At 50.8% G+C, this 20,361-nt stretch overlaps 1 protein-coding gene across 1 annotated transcript in view; it reads right to left on the bottom strand.

Moving 5' to 3' along the window:
* Nucleotides 1–983: 983 nt before the first annotated feature.
* LOC143362026 (tyrosine-protein kinase-like otk) overlaps nucleotides 984–20,361 on the bottom strand; it is a 38,454-nt gene continuing 19,076 nt past the window's right edge. The window contains exons 3-9 of the mRNA XM_076801806.1: nucleotides 8,572–8,695; nucleotides 7,719–8,152; nucleotides 7,201–7,497; nucleotides 6,169–6,735; nucleotides 5,533–5,808; nucleotides 5,264–5,449; nucleotides 984–5,054 (exon numbers count right to left, since the gene is read on the bottom strand). Of these exons, the coding sequence (XP_076657921.1) occupies nucleotides 3,997–5,054; nucleotides 5,264–5,449; nucleotides 5,533–5,808; nucleotides 6,169–6,735; nucleotides 7,201–7,497; nucleotides 7,719–8,152; nucleotides 8,572–8,695 (2,942 nt within the window). The 3' untranslated portion in view covers nucleotides 984–3,996. The remainder of the gene's footprint in view (nucleotides 5,055–5,263; nucleotides 5,450–5,532; nucleotides 5,809–6,168; nucleotides 6,736–7,200; nucleotides 7,498–7,718; nucleotides 8,153–8,571; nucleotides 8,696–20,361) is intronic.

Here is a 20,361-nt window from a genome sequence, read left to right as displayed (position 1 = left end):
TCGAGAGCCGATGGGCCGATCGATCGATCGATCGATCGATCGATGGGTGGGTCGTTGGGTCGATGGGAAATCGAGGGACAAATGCACACGTGTGTGTGTGTGTGTGCGCGCGCGTGATTCCGCGCACGCTTTGGCGACTTTTGACGGTAATTTGGTAATTTGCTAATCTGGTGATTCGGTATTAAACGAGGTACTCCGCTCTCTGCCCATGGGACCCTGATCTATTTTTCAGAATACGCTATTGTGATTATTACTATATGATAACATTTAAAGAAAAAAAGGAAAAACACTAAAATCACAAAAAACACATTGTACTATTGTTTATTATACGATTCTGACGATTATTATTTATGACGTTAATAATCTATATTAACGATAATTACCGCATTATACCATTATTATATTTAGTACTATTTAGAGAGTGAGGCTGCTACTATATTAATGAATTAAGTACTATAAGTAACGGATTAAGTAATTCATTAGACTTTATATATAAATAATATAAGTATTACTAAACATACTCTTCGCGTCAAAACTGCGTTTATCGGTTTTTCTCTTCGTATACACGTTGATTTCCTATACATATACGAAAAAAATATATATATATAAATACTATAAATATACATAAAGCATTTAATAATCACACCGTACGACTGCCTCTGACTCGATTTTCTTTTCCGGCCGCTCGCTCGGTCGGCGTTTACGAGCGTTCTTTCGTTTTCACCCATTTTACATTCGACGACTACGTTATTTTATATATCATAAATAGACATAGACTGTACTACGAAATATTAAGTAAAAATAAATTTGATTAGGTAATACCACGGTCTCTGTCGTGTTTCCAATCGAAGAATCCCCCTCTCTAATCGTCTCTGGTTTTCGCAGTGTCTGCGTCCGACATGTATCATCTCTACAAGGAACAGCATACACCGAAAGGTTTGGGGCGTTGAATATAAAAAAATAATCGGTAAGCGTAATTCATTTTTATCCACCTTTATTTAATCGTAGCACATACTATTTCAAAGATTCATAAGTACGATGTGTAGATAAAAAAGTACAAATATTTACAAAATACTGTAAGAAAGAAAAAATCGGTTACAAAACGTCTACGGATATGGAAAACGTTCGTTCAAAAAATGGATCTTGCGTTCGCTGCTCGCTTACCGTTCTCCCACCGTGTATGACTAGACACATTAGGCGTAATAATATGTAAATCGCTTCGTTAAAAATCACCGGCGCAGCACTTTTCTTCTCTCATTCTCACTCTCACACTCCCACTCTCGTACACTCTTTCTTTCGCTCTCTAACTTTCTCTCTCTCTCTCTCTCTCTCTCTCTCTCTCTTTCTCTCATTCTCTCCCTCTCTATTTTTCTTTGTTTCTCTCGATGTGCTCGGCCGAGTCGACCCCCTCGTCTTGCCATCCAATTACGCGAAACGACGAACGCGCGCGCGCGCGCGATAAACTCGAGTGTAAACTTTTCCAGGCGAGCGACGATCGCGAACGAGAGCGACCGGAAAATCGTGTCGCCTCGTGTCGTGCCGTGTCGCATTTTTTCCCCCCAGACAAGACGACGGGTCGACGATCGCGGCCTCCGGGAAATTCGATCGGCGAATGATATGAGCACGGTTTGGTCTCGTCGTCGGGGCCCGATCGATCTCTCTCGGCCTCGACGATTATCCAAGCGCGAGCGAAGTTGCTGCAAGGTATGTTCCTAACGTATTTTATGTTACAAGAATAGTTTCTTGGCATATACTGCGAACATTTAGGAAGCATCTGGTCAATCCAGATTGGACCGTTTGCGAGCGGCTTCGCGAACGCTCGTCGTCGATCGGCCTTCGCGATTTCTCTTTCTCTCTGTCTTTCTTTCTCTCTTTCTTTCTTTCTTTCTTTCTCGCTGTCTCTTTCTCTCACGGAGCGGAATTGCTCGACGATGATTTACGGTCGACTGTACGCAATCAGAAGTTATCGCATTTGGAGATATTTAGGCGGGAAGCCTGTGAACATTTCGTCGGAACGCTTGGAATCGCGAGCGATCGACGGCAACGCTCGACGCCGTCGCAAAATCGTGATTTCCGCCGACTCCGCGGTGATCGACCACGGTCAGCCTAGGGCCCGCGTCGAAATCTCCCGCGGCGTCTTCGGTGCGACGAGGGTGCATTAAATTAGGGGAATGGTCGTATTTGCTATGATTATGAACCTTTAACGTTACGGAGATTGCTCACCGGCAGTGTTTACCTTAGTTTCTTTTTTTTTTTTGTTTTCGTACATCTAGATGCGTATATGATACATTATATATTTTATATGCGTATACGTATGCAGAGCTCGGCTGAGTACTTGGAATTATTGATCGACGTTTCGCATCGGGCGTCATCGTTACGCTTCTCTTCTCTACGGAACTCTCGAGGTTCTCTCTTGGACAGCTCTGAACGTTGTACGCCGTTGCCCTTCCACGAGCATGATTATGAATCGTAATGATTAGAATATATCGGATGCGGAATACGTGATAGGTTCGTATCGATTCGAGTACCACTGTTGTGTCTTATCCTCTCGTTTCTCTCAGCTTGGAAATTTTGTTCTCGCGGTCTCCTTTGTACCCTCCTACTCCAGTCCCTCGCTCCTCGAACTCGAAGCGACGAAAAATTCGCGAACCGACGGGAGCGTGCAGAAACCCGGAAACTCGAACGGCCCGTGGCCGAATCGAATTGTGATTTTCCCCGGACGAAATCAAGGATGCGAATCCGTACGGGAACGGGAACGCGATCGAACGGAACGGCCTCGTTGTACCGAAGAATTTCCGTGTCACCCGTGGACGGTCGAGAGAGACAGCCCTACGACGTTGTTCCCGTGAGACTTCGCGAAGAAACTAGAACCCAGCTGTAACCTATTCCTCCTCGAACGCACGAAAACAGCCGGTAAACTCATATAAGCTGTAGCACGAAATGGAGCTCTATCGTGACCAAGAAACAACGATGACGCGACAGCGTCGCGATCCATCGAATAGTCGAATGAAAATCGGAATCGGAATCGAAATCAAATGGAAAATCAAACCCGGAACATCACGATTCTACTTAACGAACGAACTTACGGTTATTCCCTCGATATGTACAAGCCCGTCGCGCGCCCGTTATCTTTTGTTCGAGTCGGATATCGAGCGGTCTCGAGTTCCTCGTGTCTTTTCGTTCCTCCTGCCCTCTCTTTCTTGTTGCCTCGCGATAGACACAAGCGGTAGCTATAAATAATCCTTAAGCCTTAAACCTTAACAGAATACAACGAGTGTGTCAAGACGCGAATTAGGCGGATATAAAAATCGTCGTTCGTTCGATTGTGTTGATATGGTCGTGATACTTTCTTAATACGATGCGCGTTCACATTTGTAGCTTGCGATCTCTGCCGTGACGACAATATAGCGTAAACTTACGAATATTCGATGTGCGATCGTGACCGATATACCTAATATCGTTACACTGATACTGAGTACTAAATATTGCGTTTAGTCGTATAATATTGTAGCGTGTACGGGGCCGTACGGTATCCTTAAATTTAATCCGACGTACGTTAGCAGTCATTGGAGCGGATCCTTGCGTTACAAATAAATTATATCCTTAACGACCTAATGGACGCGACAGAATACCGCGACACGGGTAACCATTGCGAGTACCGAGCTGCTCTCTCTCTCTCTCTCTAACTTCTCTTCTCTCCTCTTCAGCGTTCCCAGAAAAAGTCTTTGCGATTCCCTCTCCGCCATCGGATTCCCCTCTAGCGTCTCTCTGTCCGAGGAGAGTATGCTGTTTGGCTGGCAGGTACTAGCAGCGGGAATAATGTAACGACAGATATCCCCTCGCGCAGATAGTCGCTGGAGGGGAATACGCATCGTCTGGCAACGCTGCTCCTCTTATCGTCTCTGTTCCGGTTCGATCTCTGAAGTCGGTTTACCCGCGATCGTTACCCCCGCTTCGGTACCTCCGATTTAGAGCCTCGTGGCATCGTCGATCAATCTAGAGACAACTGTCGACGACAATTTCACCTATTTTCGAGACGACCTCGTCGAAGGTCGGCCTCTCCCGTGGATCGTTCGCCCAGCACAGAGCTTGCAGCTCCTGGAGAGCCGGCGGAGCCGCTTTGTGCGGCTTCCACACGAGCGTTTGAGTTTTGAGCGCGGCCAACACGGACTCGTCGTTCATCTTGTTGAACGGCAGCTCGCCCTGGTGGAACATCTCCCAGACGAGGCATGCGAACGAGTAAACGTCGCTCTTGGTCGAGTACTCGTCCTCGTAGACAACCTCGTACGGCAACCATCTCAACGGGATCACTTGGTTCCGGTGTTTGGTGTATTCCTGCTGGTACGGCTCTTTGGTCATGCACGGCATCGAGATCTTGATCGTCAGGTTGCTGGCGATCAAACAGTTCCGGGCGGCTATATCCTTGTGGACCAAACGAGTGTCGGCGAGATGCTTGAGACCCTTCGCCGCCTGGTTCGACAGCGAGAGGATCTGAGCGACGGAGAGCTGCGGTGCTCGGGGCTGCTTCGTCTCGTGGGTCGGACTCGAGCTGTTGTCTTTCCTCGAGGCGATCAGGAACTGCTTCAGATCGCCCCAGTCGGTGTACTCGAGGATCATGTAGTCCGGTTCCTCCTCCCGGCACAGCCCGATCAGCTTCACCACGTTCTCGTGGTTCAGCTTGTGCAACAGATCCAGTTGCCGCTTGAACTCCTGCAGAGATATCTCGTCCTTCGTGTTCGTCAGACTCTTCACCATCACCAGGCACTCCTTGTCGCCCTCCACCTGATACTTGGTCGAGTAGATCTCGCCGAACTCGCCGCGTCCAAGGGGTTTCAGCTCCTTCAAGTTGCTCCGGGAGACCGCGATCTTATCGTAGTTCGACTTGGACTTTTTCGACTGGTTGCTGCTCTGGCTCTGAGCGGTGTCCGCCCCGTCGCTTTTGTTGTGAGAGTCCCGGTTCTCTTTCTTCTTGTGCGTCGAGTTCATCTTACTGTTCCCGGTCTCCTTCAGCTCGGTCTGCTGCTCCTCCTGGACCTCTCCGTTCTCCAGTTTCTCTGCGCAAATATCGTATCGTTCAACGACACATCCAAAAATCGTCGACACTTCTCCGGTGGCCGGGCAAAATAGCACGAGACTTGGTACTTATGTAAATTCAATAATAAACGTTCCTCGTTTCGCGTTTTTGTCAGTTTACGGATCGAACAACTGATCTCGCATCGACTCTTTTTGCTCGGCCGCCGGATACCTTTCGGCGATACGATACCTTCCGCCTGTTCCTGAAGATACTGCTGCTTCCTGCGACGACGACGGTATCGACAGTACAGCATCAAACCCACGACCAGAACCATGTAAGCCGCGGCGGCGCTCAGCGTGATCGTCACCGTTTTCGTCATCATCGATCCGTCGTCGCTCACTTCCAGGTCCATGTCGAATCTGTAGGTGTCGCCGGCTGCAAACAGACAACACGCGTCGTCACTCTGGGAACGCGAGCCCGACTGGTAGAGACGCTTTACCACGGAATCAGCTCGTTACCTTTCACGTTCAGCTGAACCTCCTCCCGTTTCAATCCTCCGCTGTTGCCCGCCGTGCATCCGTACTTTCCCTCGTCGCCCAAGTGCACTTCGATTATGTGCAAGGTTCCGTTGCCCAGAACTTCGAAGCGGGAATTGTTCAGGTTGTTCATACGCGAGTCCTTGTCCCACTGTATGGTCGGCTTGGGATCGCCTTCCGCCGCGCAGTGCAACATCACCGAATACCCCTCGATCGCCTCCGTCGGATTCTGCGGTTGAATCGTGAACTTGGGCGCAACTGTGCAAACCAACAAATGCGAATCCAGTTAGCGTCGGGACAGATTCGTTAACGCGCCGAGAGCCGAATCTAATTCCATGCAAGCGCAACAACCGGAAGTGGTGCTATCCACCGGAGCTGGGAGCATATCTCGCGGGACGACTCAGGGGTATACGATTCCGTTCTGTTCAGCCTGTTGCATACTCCGTTATCCGAGATGGAAATTCATTATTGAAGACAGGAAAACGTTAACAAGCGGCCCCCACGTCCCACAGCAAATACAGAAAATAAGGCTCTCCTGCTATCCGGACATCTCGCTTCAAGTAATGAGCAATCAGGATAGTAGGAGTACTTCTCTCCGCCTTTGACAACGTCACTTACTGACAACGTCGATGCTGATCGTGTGGTTGATCGATCCCTGAGCGTTGGTGGCGATGCAAGTGTAGCGTCCTTTGTCCTCCCCGAGAACACCGTTGAAGTGGAGCGTGCCGTTGATGTCCTGCACGTGTTTCGGGAATTCCTCGCCGGCGCCCTCCTTGATCCACTTGACCGTGGGATTGGTCGCGCCCTGGGACTTGCAGGGGACCTTCGCGGTGGTGCCGAGCTCCAGACGTTTGTCTACAGGTTGCGGAGAGAACTTGAGCTTCTCCTCGACGGTCAGGCTGGCCTGCTCCGAAAATATCGACGGGAAGCCTTTCGTGAACACCTCGCAGACGTAGGTGCCCTTGTCGGATAGGTCGGCGCTCTTGAAGTGCAGGGTCACGTTGCCGTGGTTGTCGGTGACTCGGTGTCTGGTCGGTCCTCCGGTCTCCTTCAACGGTTCTCCGTCCTTCAGCCAGCGGACGTGGGTCACCGGCGGCTCCATCCCGGAATAGGAACACGCCAACGTCACCGAATCGCCTTCCATCACGCTCTGACTCTCCGGGGATGCGATCAACGACGGCGGAGCTGAAACGGAAACGCCGGAATTCTTGAACTGTATCAGAAATTACGCTTGCCAATTCGCTCCTTCCCGATTACCGAAACTTTCCTCTTCTTCGAAGAAATTACGAGCGTCGAAGAAGGTTCTAATCGCCACGACCGTGAAACGGATCGTGGTGCAGGGGGTGAACGAAGAGATTTATGAAGGGTCTGGCCGCAGAGCGGGGTAGGCGAGGGTGTCTTCGCTTACCTTACCTCGGACTATAGAAGAATGAAATTGCTAACGTGCGTTTCGACGGGAGCTACACTACAAAGGGAGTACATTCGGGAGAACAAGAAGGGGATCAAAGATCTCGTTGAAAAGCAAATAGTGTACTGATAGCCAAGCTCCTTTATTACAACGAAGAATGGTCCCCTAATTTTTTCTCCATTTAACGTCGAATAGCCCGCGCAGCAACGTTGCCGATACGCTGTAAATTCGCGGCGACTTACTCGATATAAGCACTTGAGCGGATATTTCGGTCTCCCCGGCCATATTCTCGGCGACGCAAGTATAATTGCCGTCGTCTTCGCCCATTCGAGCTTTCGCGACGATAAGCGTATTATCTTGAACGCGCACAGCCCCGGAGTCGCTTATAATGTGTCCCTTGGGATCTTTCCAGTAGACCTCGGGAGCCGGCAGTCCGGAGGGTTCCAAGCAGCTGACCTGGAGCTCCTGATCTTCTCCGACCACAGCCACTTGGTTCGGCAGCAGGGGCTCGAACGAGGCCGCAGACAAGTTCATCAAATCTGCGACACACAACGATTCGTTCGTCGCAACGATTAGACTCCGGATCCCAGGCGTTTGTCATAAAAATGGGTAAGTCGATCACGAAACAGAGCGCCATTCAAATTGTTAAGGAAAGAGATGTCCTACAATTAATTCGATTTTAATTTTGAAGGAAAACCCGCAGACTAACAACTATAATCACGGAGCCGGAAATAACTAGGGGAAACGAAGGCATGCTTACAAGCTATTTGAAGCTCGACCGTGTAGGTGACGGTGGTGTCGCCCCTCTCCCCGTGGCAGGAATAGAATCCTTGATCCCTGTGCTCGGCGGAACGGATCACCAAAGTGCCGTTCTCGAGGACGGTTCTCTCGTCGTCGGTCTCCAGCGGGCCGATGTCCTTGAAGAACCATTGAACGGAGTCGGCATCCTCGAAGACGCAGTGGAGGACCGCCGATTCGCCACGTTTCGCGATTAGGTTCCTCGGGACGAGCTTGATCGTGGCGGTCTCGTTGCCCGACACGGTCAGTGGATAGGTTTCCATCTTTGGCGACGACCCAGCCTCGTTCTTCGCCAGGCAGCTGTACATCCCGCTGTCCTCGGGAATCGCTCGGTGAATATGCAGCTTCTTCTTCTTCACCTCGACTCGCTCGTTCCGCCCCACCGGCTCGCGGTTTCTGCGAACAGTTTTCTTTCATTTGAATATCTATCGACAACGACTTCGCGAATTTCGACTGTACGGTGGACCAGAAAAAGCTGGACAAACTTCGTGTCCCGTGTCATAGACTGTGGAATTTAAATGTACTCTTGACTGAAATGAATAGGTAAAATTTAAGACACTAAGCAAATCAAAGGAACTTGGGAATGAAAGTGTAAACTGTAGAATGTAAGAGACTGTGTCCTTCCAGTCTATCTGAATCGAGTATTAGCCCGCAAAAAGTAATGGAAAAACTGTTGTATCTATTTTATAGAGAAACAAGCCAGTGTGCGACGGGATCGAAGTTGGCACGAGTCGAGAAATTCGCAGAGCGATAGCCGAGGTTGGGCTCGCGGGACGCTTGTAAATAGGCGGGCAAGTTACGCCGGTGTAACTAACTTGAACCACTCGTATTTCATGTCTCCGGAGCCGTCGACGTGACATCGAAGTTCAACCTCGCCTCCTACGTGAATCGCGGTGGGTAGTTTCGGCTGCTGTAGTTGCACGCTCGCCTCGCTGATCCCTGAAACAGAAATTCCCGCGGATCGATCAGGCCACGGTTCTTGCGAATAATTTAGCAACCTCTGACGCACCCGCCGCCGTCGCGTACCCGGTCGCGTTTGAAACTTTTATTCGATATCGGCGAGAGCTATACTTTCCGAGGGTTGAAATTCGGTGATACCTTTCTGAGCCTCTCGACTCGGCGACGCGTACGAGCGTCGACCGCGGCACACCGCCACGGTCCGGCGGGGACCTTAAAAGCGGGGAATCCGGTTCACGGATCAAAAGGGATCGGTTTCGAGGGCAAGGTCGGCCCGTCCGCGAGACAAAAACTGGACGAAGGGAATCAAGAAGCTCTCCCCAGTCAACCGTGTTTCCCCCCGAACAAAAGGTCGCGACTAGAGGGCCGGCACTCGGTGGCTCGTGAATCCTTGAAACGCGGGGCCGAGAGTTATTTGCCGAGCGCCGCGCGCTGGTTCACCAAAGTCTGAGTAAATTAAGAAAAAACGAGTAGAAGGAGAGAGGGAGAGAGATCGCGAAGCGTTTCTTCAAACCGTGGAACACCGGCCAAAAGACGCGGTTCGTCGAGGGAGCCCTTTTCTTCTGGCAGCCTCCCGGCACTAAGCGCCGTCCTTTTTCTCCCCCCGCGTCTCGCGGTTGTTCCGCCATCGTCCTGTCGCGCAACCCGTCCTGTCCCGTGCCCTTCGTCCGTGGACGCGGGACGAATCGAGCGCGCAACAACGAGCAAAAAACCGAACCGGAGAACGAACCAAAGAACCAAAGGCCGGAATCGAGCGCTAGGCAGACGATCGGGAAGAACAGGGACCGCTACGAGGAGGGGGAGGACAGAGAGAAAGAGAAAGAGAGGGGGAGAAGATGGGACGGATGGGTTCGCGCACGATGTTTTATTTGATTCGATTAAATCCGTGGGTTTCGAGGCGGTCGCTTCCCCGGTAGAGGTTACACTCGCTTCCAGACCGCCGCTTGATCCTTGCCGAGCAAAAAGGAACGAGGACGGAATCGAACTGACATTCCCAGGAGCAAGTTCCACCCTCTGGCTGGCTCTTCTCTTGCTCCTTCGTCTTCTTCTCCTTGTTAACCGTCGTCGTCGCCGTCGCCGTCGTCGTCGTCGTCGTCGTCGTCGTTCTGCTCGGTCGGGAATTGCTTTCCCTTCCATTGTCCTACGGATGCTCTTTCCCCGTTCTGAAATTACGGCCCCGTCTTTTGCGCTTTCTACCGAGCGTTTCCGACGATAGGATTTCACGGAACTCGAAACCACTCGTTCCCGATCTCGTTCCACCGGTTCTTCCTCCGCGAAACAGATTTTCCTCGGGCGACTCGGCCTCGATTCCAACAACATGCGATCGACGGATCTGTTTGGTCTATTAGATGTAGGCAATCAATTTGGAATTTCCATAATTGTTTCAAAATAGAATCGGTCAGGTGACCGGTAGATGGAAATCAGGAAAAGTCGGGTGTGCTCAGGAGCTGATCAGTAGACTGTGCGGGTCTTTATGAAAGATAAAAATTGTCCAAGTCAATTTTGATATAGTTTGAACATAAAAGCAGTCCGCTGATCAGCTAGGATTCCCTCTCCTAAAATCCTGCATAAATGCAAGCCACTTTAAAGTCGGCGTCGAAAGCGGCGCGACTTACGGGACGACCCGGTACAAGCAGGCTCACCTGTCAACGGGAGGGGTCAATAACGAGTTGATCTCACCGCGAACAGGAAAGGAAATCCGAGACAGACGCGGAAGGGCCGCGTTGCCAACAGTTTACCCGAGGCAGGAGTCGTTCTACGGCTTCGCTCGTTGGTCGCCGAGTCGATGAATCGGTCGGGGCCGAAAACGCGGAGGCGAGCTTCCGCTTTCGTTGGGACGGCGATACTCGTGAGAGTGTGAGAGAGGGAGAGAGTGGCGGGACAAGCTTATCGATATCGAAATAAGAAGGAAAAAGAAAAGGAAGAGAGAGAGAAAGAGCGAAGCGCGCAGCCAACCCGACACAGGGTTTCATAGTTTTCGACGCATCAGCGTCCCGACACGGGTTCCATTTCATTAGGCGGTACGGCGCGGCGGCCGCGTGGATTCAAATAGCGCACAGCTTCATCGATCGAATTTCCCATTACAGAATTATCCTCGGAGCGAGAGAACTTGCGGGGCAAAGGACCTCGAGGACGAGCGCGCACGTCATTAGCGAATCTCTGGGCCCGTATTGCTTCGATTCTGTCGCCGCGTTCCGTTTCATTTCCGACGAGTCGTGTAAGTCGCGGGGCGCCTGGGAGATCGAATCCGAGATGATCCGGCGGCCGGGAATCACCGAAAATACTAGCGGGGACGGAATTTACTTTACATGGATGCCTGGTTACCCGTGAAATGGAGACGAGTACTACCGGCGCGGAGCGGCGGCCGCATCCCCGAGGTGGTATTATTAACAGCCGACTGAACCGCGCAGCCTGTCCAATCCCCTTACTTTTATCCGCGACGATGCTTCTACCAGTCGACAACTTTCTTTTTTCCTCTTTTTTTTTATCGCGCCGAGGTCGAGCCGACGCGGGAACGAGACTCGCGTCAAGAGGCCAGATTCGCTCTGCAGTGTCTTGGGGGAACCCAACGGTACTCTCTCTCTCTCTCTACCTTTCTCTCGACGTTTCCCTTACGGGCTGATTACTTTGCGAATTAATCTTTTCCGTTAATGCGCGCAGTTTTCCATCTACTCGTTCCTTTCCGGCGACAGGAGAGATACGCCTGCGGGTCCTCGGCGAGGAAAGGACCTCCTATAACCCTTCTCATCCGACCGGAAACGCGGTGCTGCGACGCGGAGTTTCAACTCTGGCGGACTCCGAAGCTCGGAAACAATGGCGCGCGTTACGCGTACGACAAGGTATGTAATTACGGCGTTCGATGGTTCGATGATACGTTGTAACGCGGCGCAAACGTGCCGAAACAAATGATCGGGAAACAGCGGACGAGGAGGATCGCGGGAATATTTCTCGGTGAACTCGAGCGCGGCGCCGGAGCCCGGGGTAGTCTGCGAATAATAATCGAAATCTATTGATATAGAAAGCGCGTCCTTTGATGTGTCTCGATTACTTCGCACCTGTACCGTTCGCGTCGATATTAATTACTAGCAATTAGCGGCGCAGACCCGCCATTATACGCGGCTACGGAGCGGAGCGAAGCGTTTGCCGGCGCGCGCGTCGCGCGGCGCGTTAACTTTGCAAATTACTCCTTTCAATACCGCATCGAACAACGTTCGCGGACAAAGCGGCGGCACGCAGGGGAGGAAAAGGAAACAGCCGGTTCGAAAACGTTGCGTCCGGATAACGGGCCACCCTCGCCTCCTTCTGTTTCCACTCTTTCTCCTCTTGCTCTCTGATATTCGTCCCTCTCGGGTTCTGTGGTCCGCGCAGCGCCCGTTGCTTTGCTCGTTCTTTCACCCTTTTCCTGTCGCAACGGGGCCTTGGGTGGTGCGCGAGCGTATTAAAGGGCCGCGTTAAAATGCCCCCGCGCCACGCTCTCTTTTCCTCCGACATTGAGTCCATTAAAGAGCATTAATCTCGAGGAGTTATCCTCGAGCAGGCGGATATTTTCGAGGGATGCCGCTCGCTGTCGCGGCACAATGCGACAATAAACAATCACAAAGCCCGGAAGAAAGGAGGAAAAATCGCGGAGGGATGACCGTGAGAGGGCTAAAGCGCCCGAGTGGGAGACAAGAATTCAGGGATAAGGCGGCCGCCCGGCGGGGGAAGAAGACGCGAGAGAAGGGAAGGGTGCCGTAAGAAGGGCTCGTTTGTAATCGCGAAATTCAGTTTGCGTTTCCGTGGTATCCACGAGATTTTGCCCGACCTCTCGACTCGATTCTCCCCCGCCTTCTCTCTCTCTCTCTCTCTCTCTCTCTCTGTCTCTCCCTTCTTCTTGCCCTTTTACTTCTCTTTCTCTCGATGCTCCGTTTTCTCCGTCGGTTTTACAGGGTTTCCCGTGTCCTCCTCGAGCCTTCTCTCTTCCCGGCTCTCTTCACTACTCGGAAAGCCGTGTTTAAATGCACAAACGAAGCGAGAGATCAAAGGTACCGCCCCGGCACCGCTGGCGGTGCGCGCGCGTGCTCGCCCCGCTAAGTGAGAGCAAGAGAAGAAAAACCGAAGAAAAGGAGGGAGCGATAACGAGAGAACCGGCAAAAGAGAGAGAGAGAGAGAGAGAGAGAGAGAGAGAGAGAGAGAGAGAGAGAGAAAGGGAGAGAGCCCGAGAAGAAAGGGAGAGCAACGTTTATTATTATCATCGCTTACGCAGCCAAAGACCGGCCCGGCCCGGCCCGTCCCACCTTCGTCGACGCTCCCACTCGCTCCTTCTCGGCATCCACTAAACCGTGCAGTCGTCGAGATTAACTTTCGTGTAAACACCGTGGAAGACGCGCGTGCGTACCGAGCACGACGGCCTCGTGCAGCCGCAGCCACGATCGCAGTCACGGTTACGGCCACGATCGCAACCTCAGCCCGTTCGCGGAGAAACCGACCTCTGACACCGCAACGGCAACCTTGTCAACCTTGTCGCCAACACCCTGAAATCTTGAACGGTCCAAGTTTTGCCGATTTCTCCCCGGCCCATTTGTCTGTCCCCCGGAATTGAAATCTTTTCTCGTTCCTCGATGCTATTGTTCCGCTATCCGACGATCTACGATCGCCGCTTGCGCGGAAGATGTTACGGTAAAAAATTGACGGAGGTCGGTCTTCGGGGAATAGGAGGCTGTCTAGTCCAGGAACCGTCTGGCCCGCTCGGATGTAACGCGATACTCTTTTTCCAGAGGGGGATATCGAGGACGGATCGTGAACGCGTCGACGTACGGCTGCGTGTAATCGTTCCGGGGGAGTGGAACACGTCGGGACGCGGACCACCCAGACACGACGCCAGTGGTTCGAGTCAGCACGTGGACAGATAGCGTGTTCTCTCCGTAACTGTGAAAACTTCGGGTCTGCAGTTGCAAGAGAAATACTGTAGTGGAAACGGGCTGCTCGATAATTATCGCGGCGCGTACCACGTAGCGGACATTACTCGAGACGCGGATACTCGAAGCGTGACCGCCAGACGGCACGGTCGACGATGGCTCTTTAATTATCGAGAAATTCGTCGCGGCGCGCGAGAGATCTCGTCGAGCTCGCGAGCGAGGGAGGAATCCGCCCGCCTCGGCAGAATTCGAGAAAGCGGCTTTTCCTGGCTAGAAAATCCAGGAGATCGGTTTTCACCTGCTTCCGCCCGTCCGCCTATCGTCGAGCAAGCGAACCGAGCCACCGATAACAGATTATCGAAATCGATTAACCATCCGGTTATCGTCGGATGCGCTTTCCTTCCTCAATTTCCATTTCTTCCGAGCGGCGGAGCCGACAGCCGCGTAAAGAACATATCGCCAGCCTGCAACCGGCGCGAGCAAACCGAACGGGAAACTTGTTGGAAAACAGCCGTGAACGGATCTTCGCACGTAAGACGATTACTTTGTTATTTATGATTCTTCGATAGAACAAGAAGATTTCTATCGTTTGAAAACACACTCGAAACGTCGGAGAAAGTTCTCCGTACTCCTCGCTGCTGCAACGGTGTAAATCCATCGGGTTATGGAATTGTCGATTCGCGCCGGGAAAGGAGGCCGAACAACAATTCGCGAACTTTTTGTTCGGCGAAGAAGCGAGTCGAGCCGAGAGGAAATTCGAGCAGCGCCAGGACCGGTTTTCATCGACAAACGGGAGCGTATCGACGCTGAGACAATAGTTTACGAGCTCGAGGGTTCCACGGGAACGTGGCTCGAGGCGATCTAAAAACAGCCGCGGAAACAAACGGCGGAAGTGGCTTTTCCTCGACAAAAGGAGGGTAAAAATTCCCGTGGCGGTCGGGGGCCAGAGCCGATATTGAACCGAGCCCGCTCTCGCTCGCACGGCCGATCGAACCAATAGATTCGTTTGGAGGCGATCGCGGACGAGAGGAGGCAAAAGGTAGCACCCTTTTGACAACCCCGGGACGTTATTAAACTTTTAATATGGACGCGGAGCAAACGGCAACGGCATCGACAGTAGAGAAGCATGGTCGACTGTTATCAATCGTACGGATTCGGTTTCGCCTTGGACGTAAACCGTGAAACACATTAAATATGAACATTTGTATTGTATTTTTGATGTAATCACTTTATGTAACGATCTACTATGAGTAAATAAAGAAATTGTAACGAAAAGACGTATCTGTGTATGTAATCATTGAACCATCAATCTTTCCTGAATTTGTCGTTGAGTTATACTACTGAATTTCGTGCCACCTCCTTCAAAATTATGTTCTCCTAATACAAAGAGCGAAATTTTGGAAAATTTTGGGAAAATTTCGACCGTCTGACTTGCCGTTGACTTGTACTACTGATGCCACCTCCTTCAATATTATGTTCTCCTAATACAATGTTCGAATTTTTCGAAAATTTTCCGAAAATTTCGACCGCCTGACTTGCCGTCGACTTGTACTACTGATGCCACCTCCTTCAAAATTATGTTCTCCTAATACAATGTTCGAATTTTTCGAAAATTTTCCGAAAATTTCGACCGCCTGACTTGCCGTTGACTTGTACTACTGATGCCACCTCCTTCGAAATTATGTTCTCCTAATACAAGGTTCGAAATTTTTCGAAAATCTCCCGAAAATTTGGACCGCCTGGCTTGTCGTTGACCTGTACTACTGAATTTCGTGCCACCTCCTTTGCTATCATGTTCTCCTAGTAGAAATCCGAAAATTTCGAAAAATTTTCGAAAATCCCGAAAATTGAATTTTGTATTAGGAGAACATGATAGCAAAGGAGGTGGCACGAAATTCAGTAGTACAAGTCAACGACAAGCCAGACGGTCGAAATTTTCGGGAGATTTTCGAAAAATTTCGAACTTTGTATTAGGAGAACATAATATTTAAGGAGGTGACATCAGTAGTACAAGTCAACGGCAAGTCAGACGGTCGAAATTTTGCCGAAATTTTCGAAAATCTCGAAAATTTTCGAACTTTGTATTAGGAGAACATAACATAGAAGGAGGTGGCATCAGTAGTACAGGTCAACGGCAAGTCAGACGGTCGAAATTTGCCCAAAATTTTCGAAAATCCCGAAAAATTTCGAAATTGTATTAGGAGAACATAATAACGAAGGAGGTGGCACGAATTTTCGTGCCACCTCTTTTTCTATCATGTTCTCCTAATACAATACTTAATTTTCTCGATTTTAAATACTTTTTCCGAAATTTTCGGGGACATTAATTTAATTCCAATTTCGAATATTCGTGTGCAGGGTGGTGAAAGAAGAACACATTAACTATTGTAATTAATATTCTTTATTTCTCACCAAATAAATTACAATTTTAAACGTGTAGATATACAAAATAGAACCAAGTAGAACTATAATGCAGCACGGTGTGGGCCGTTTCGTATGCAGGTCGAGTGCTAGTGTACAGATGATTGTAGCTTGTACCATGTGTAGTGTTTCTTCGAGTGTTTCTTCTTTTCCTGTGGATGGATCTTGACATGTTCTACCCGAAGACCACTTGCAGTCTTCTTCCCTGGCCTGAGATGAACTGAACGCGGAAGATGCTCGCAGGAACTTAAGAGGGAAACCGCACGAAGAAGAGTTGTGTAGAGCTTGGACTGTTGCTCGAACAATGTTCCTGGCTACACAACTCGTAACACGAAAGCAGTGAAAGAATGCAACTGAAAACTATTCGTGAATACGTGATACACGAAAACCCATACGGCGAAGACAAAAAGAAGTGGTACCGTGTCTCCCTTGACACCAAGTAACATCTGTACGAATCATTGTTTTGTACAACGCGTAATTTAGAAGTTATTCGCGGTGATCAAGTTGGGTGCCTCGCGCCGCTGTACATTCGTGGCGACGCGACGTAACTGTCCGCTTTCAGCGTTTAGCGTAAAGGAGATTTCAAAGTGTTTCTGGCGCAACAGGGACAGCGAAAAACGCGAGACAATAATTCTTGCGGCGCGAAAGCAATTTAGCGGCCTTAATTCTCGTCGACGACCGTGACTACGGCGCTTTTTATCTCGCGCGGAGCAGAAAGGAAGGATCCTCGAGCAGGCGGTAAACGACAGGCTCGAAAAATGCTACTTAAAAGGAATTCTTCTCTGGCGTTTCCTCGCGGGAGCCCCGTTTACGTACCTCGTAAACGCGACGCGACGTGGCGCGGCGCGATGCGACGACCGGTGAAAACGAGCCTCTGTGAGCTACAAAGACTTGAAAGGAAAACGCCGAAGAGCACACGGGACGGGCAGAGGCTGGGCGGTGACTCGGGGCGGCCCAGCAGGAAAAGCGATATCGCGCGGCCACGATTCAGAAACCGAATCTGTTTTCTTTTTCTTTCCACGGGTAACTTTAGCCGCGCCGGCGTGTCTCGTTGCAGAGCAGCGGCAACCCGGTCCAAAAGACAGAAGAAAATTGGCCGCGATTCCTCTCGCCTGTACACGCTCGAGACTTTTTCGGTAATGGCGGAAGCCTTCGGGGGCTGCGCGTCGACTGTTCGCCTCCTGTGCCTCCAGACGGGACGCAACATATTTCGCAGGATTCTCTCTCGAAACGACGCGAAAAAGGAAAAAGGAAATGGAAATAACGAGAACGCGTCGCGCTCGGGGCGGCTCGTCGCGGCTCGGCGCGGCAGAAAACCCGTCGCCGAGATAAAAACGAAATTATTTTCCCCGCTGGATCGAAACGAGAAAGGAGGCGAAAGAGGCATCCATCGGCCGGGGAACTAAAAGCATCCCGTTTCAAATCTAATATCCCTCGAGAAGACAAAGCACACTCCCCTTGTAGATCGTTTACGTACATTGTAAACCGAAAAGGACATAAAAGAACGCCGCCAAAGGGGTGACGGGTGGCGGAGGCGAGCCCAAAGGGGAGTAGAAAAGCACGGTCGAGCACGGCGGAACGCAAACGGCCGTGTCCCGTGGACGTTTTCCGCGCGCGCGGAGCCGCGGAATCCCGAAACGGTTCCGCCTTTCCACGAAAGCCGAACCGCTGTTTATCCTAGACGAGCAAACAAACCGGCGGTTTTCTCTGGAAACCTTCTGTCGAAAGAAAAACCGCGCGACAAGCTGCGCCGTGCCGCAATCCGGCCGGGGGATGGGTAAGTCTGTCTGGCCGGCCGGTTCCTTCTAAATTATTACCGTGTTACACCGTTACGTCGTTACGCCTCGTGTCGAGATTCGCGACGAGCCTCGTTCTTCCGCTCGCGGCACGGTACAAGCCCGCGAACAGCCCGAGAAAGAGAGAGAGAGAGAGAGAGACGGAGCGCACAGTCGAGAGGGAACTGGTCGTCGCCAAACACAACGAAACGCCGGGAGACACGATGTGTTGTTGTTCCGTTAGCCAGCCCTTTATTGCTTAATTCTCCTTGCGGAATTCCGGAATGGAATTCTCTGAAGTCGACGAAAAACTGTGTACACAATCGATCGATGGCACGCGGTTTATCCCTCCTTAGGCAACTGTTCAAATTCCTTTGTTTCCAATATTTACTTTCTCCCGGTAATGCTTCGCATATTTCACGTTTCAACAATAGTCCATTGAAATAGGGACTTGAATACGGAATCGAGAATTTTTTCAGATTTACCGAAAGCCCGGAACAATACAGGAATTGAGAAACTGCGAAAAACATGTTTGCTCGCGGAAGGATAAATCGGAATAACTTTATTTATAAGTCGGCCAAACGATTTCAGTTTTTCTGCCAAGCTTCCTAGAATTTTCACAATTTCCCAAAAGGTTTTATCACGTGTTAGCTAGTAAATCCTGCTCGACAGAAAAACTGGAGTCGTTCGGTCCCTTTGTAAAAATGTTGATTCACCGAACGGCCTTCGACGACCAAAATATTGTACGGCCATCGATTCGTCTGGCAACAATGACACGCGACGTCTTCCCGGAAACAGAGTAAGCTTCAACGAAACTTTTTGTACCGATTCCTCGGAGCCGAGGTCGTTCGAGGAAAGCGTCCGATCGAATTGGGGGTTACGGATAAAAGAAATTCGTACCTTTTCAAGCGCTCGAAGTTTCTGAATGGAATCGGTGACCCAGAGACGAAGAAAACGCTTGAACCGGTCAGGAGGAAAGAAAGAGATCCGGGGCGGACTCGACGCACCAGAAGATTATCGTAAGAACATTTCGAGAGAAATTACACCCTTCCAGGTAAGTTTGCCTGTTTTCGCGGAACGAATCGGTCTCGGTAGAGTCGCCGGCGCGTGCAGAAATTGGCCACGTGACATACAGAATAAAAAAAGATTAAGAACTACCAGAATTGTTAAGGGATCAAATCAATATTTACCGAACACCCGCTTTCATGTATATTTTCCACGAGAATTCGCAGTCTTCTCCTGAACTTTACTCGAACTCTTTTGTCTCGTTCTTTCCAAAACAAAGTAGAAGTTTGTTCCGGTTTAGAGAAAACGAATACCGTTGGAAATCCGCGGCGCCAAGTCTGGCTTGGTATCGCCAGACGAACGGTCAAACAGATCCTGTAGAGAAGCTGCGGACTCGTAACTCGTGCAACCCGAAACTATTGTCGCGGGCATCGTGCTGTCCCCGGTATAGTTCGCTCTGAAATCCGACCTAGTCATCGACGCCCGAACAGAACGGCGTTTATCGTGGCGAGGTTCGCGAAGAAGTTTGCCGCTGCGTGGCGTTTAGGCTATTCGACGCCTACGAGTTTGCTCGATAAACGCGAGCAGCAGCGTGGGCGGCTCGACCGATTAGTCGAACAATACGAGTAAATGTTCTGGTCCGATCCGCCGTCGGTCCCCTTTGAAATACCGTCGGCCGCGGCGTTCTTTTCTCGTGGAACTTGATACGGTATCGTATCGGTCCGTCGAGAGAAAGAGAGAGAGAGAGAGAGAGAGAGAGAGAGAGAGAGGGGGGGAGAGAGAATTTGGTCCGTGCGAGGGTTAATTTCGAGAGTAAAACTTGCATGGAGAGGAAAATCCGAATCGCCGAGGATTTTTCAGCGGCCGAATAAACAACCGATTTTTCGCGTCGGAATCAGCCGTTCGGTTCGCAGGGCCGCGTGAAGGGATAGACGGAACAGAAAGAGACGGTAGCTGACGTGACTGTCTGGAAGACGAAGAAGGCGAATCAAGGGTGAGACGGCCAAATGGAAGAAGGAGGGGAGAGAAGGGGTAGGGGAAGTCGAAGGTGGAGGCGGGGATCGGGGAGAGCGCGAAACAGAGAGAAAGAGTGTACATCGGGCTGGAAGGAAGAGAGACACAAGCGGGACATCGAGGCTGAGCGGCAGAGCGGCAGAGCGGCAGAGAACCGCGGAGCGGGTAAGAGAAACAGAAAGAGAAAGAGAAAACCGAGAGCGGAGAGAGGAGAAAGGAACGAGAGAGAGAGAGAGAGAGAGACGGAGATGGGTGCAGGGTGGTTCTGTTCGGGGGTCGGTCGTTGCCATGGGGATGGTAGTAAGGCAGGGAAAGGGAAGGGAGGGTCGGTCGATGCAAACGCACCATAAAGTTTTATGGCTCTCCAGAACTGTACCTATCCGCCCTCGTCTGCCAGCTCTGGGTCGGCGACTCTGCTCCTCGCCGCTTCGGGAACCTACTCGGCCTGGCCTGCTGGAGAATTTTTTTTTCGTAGGATAATCAACGATTTCCACCGGATCGAGGAAAACTTGCCGCGACATTTATCCCCGATCAT

The sequence above is a fragment of the Halictus rubicundus genome, chromosome 16, assembly GCF_050948215.1.
Source record: "Halictus rubicundus isolate RS-2024b chromosome 16, iyHalRubi1_principal, whole genome shotgun sequence".
Lineage (NCBI taxonomy): Eukaryota > Metazoa > Arthropoda > Insecta > Hymenoptera > Halictidae > Halictus > Halictus rubicundus.
The sequence above is the reverse complement of the archived record's forward strand: the minus strand, read 5'-3'. Positions and strand labels throughout refer to the sequence as shown.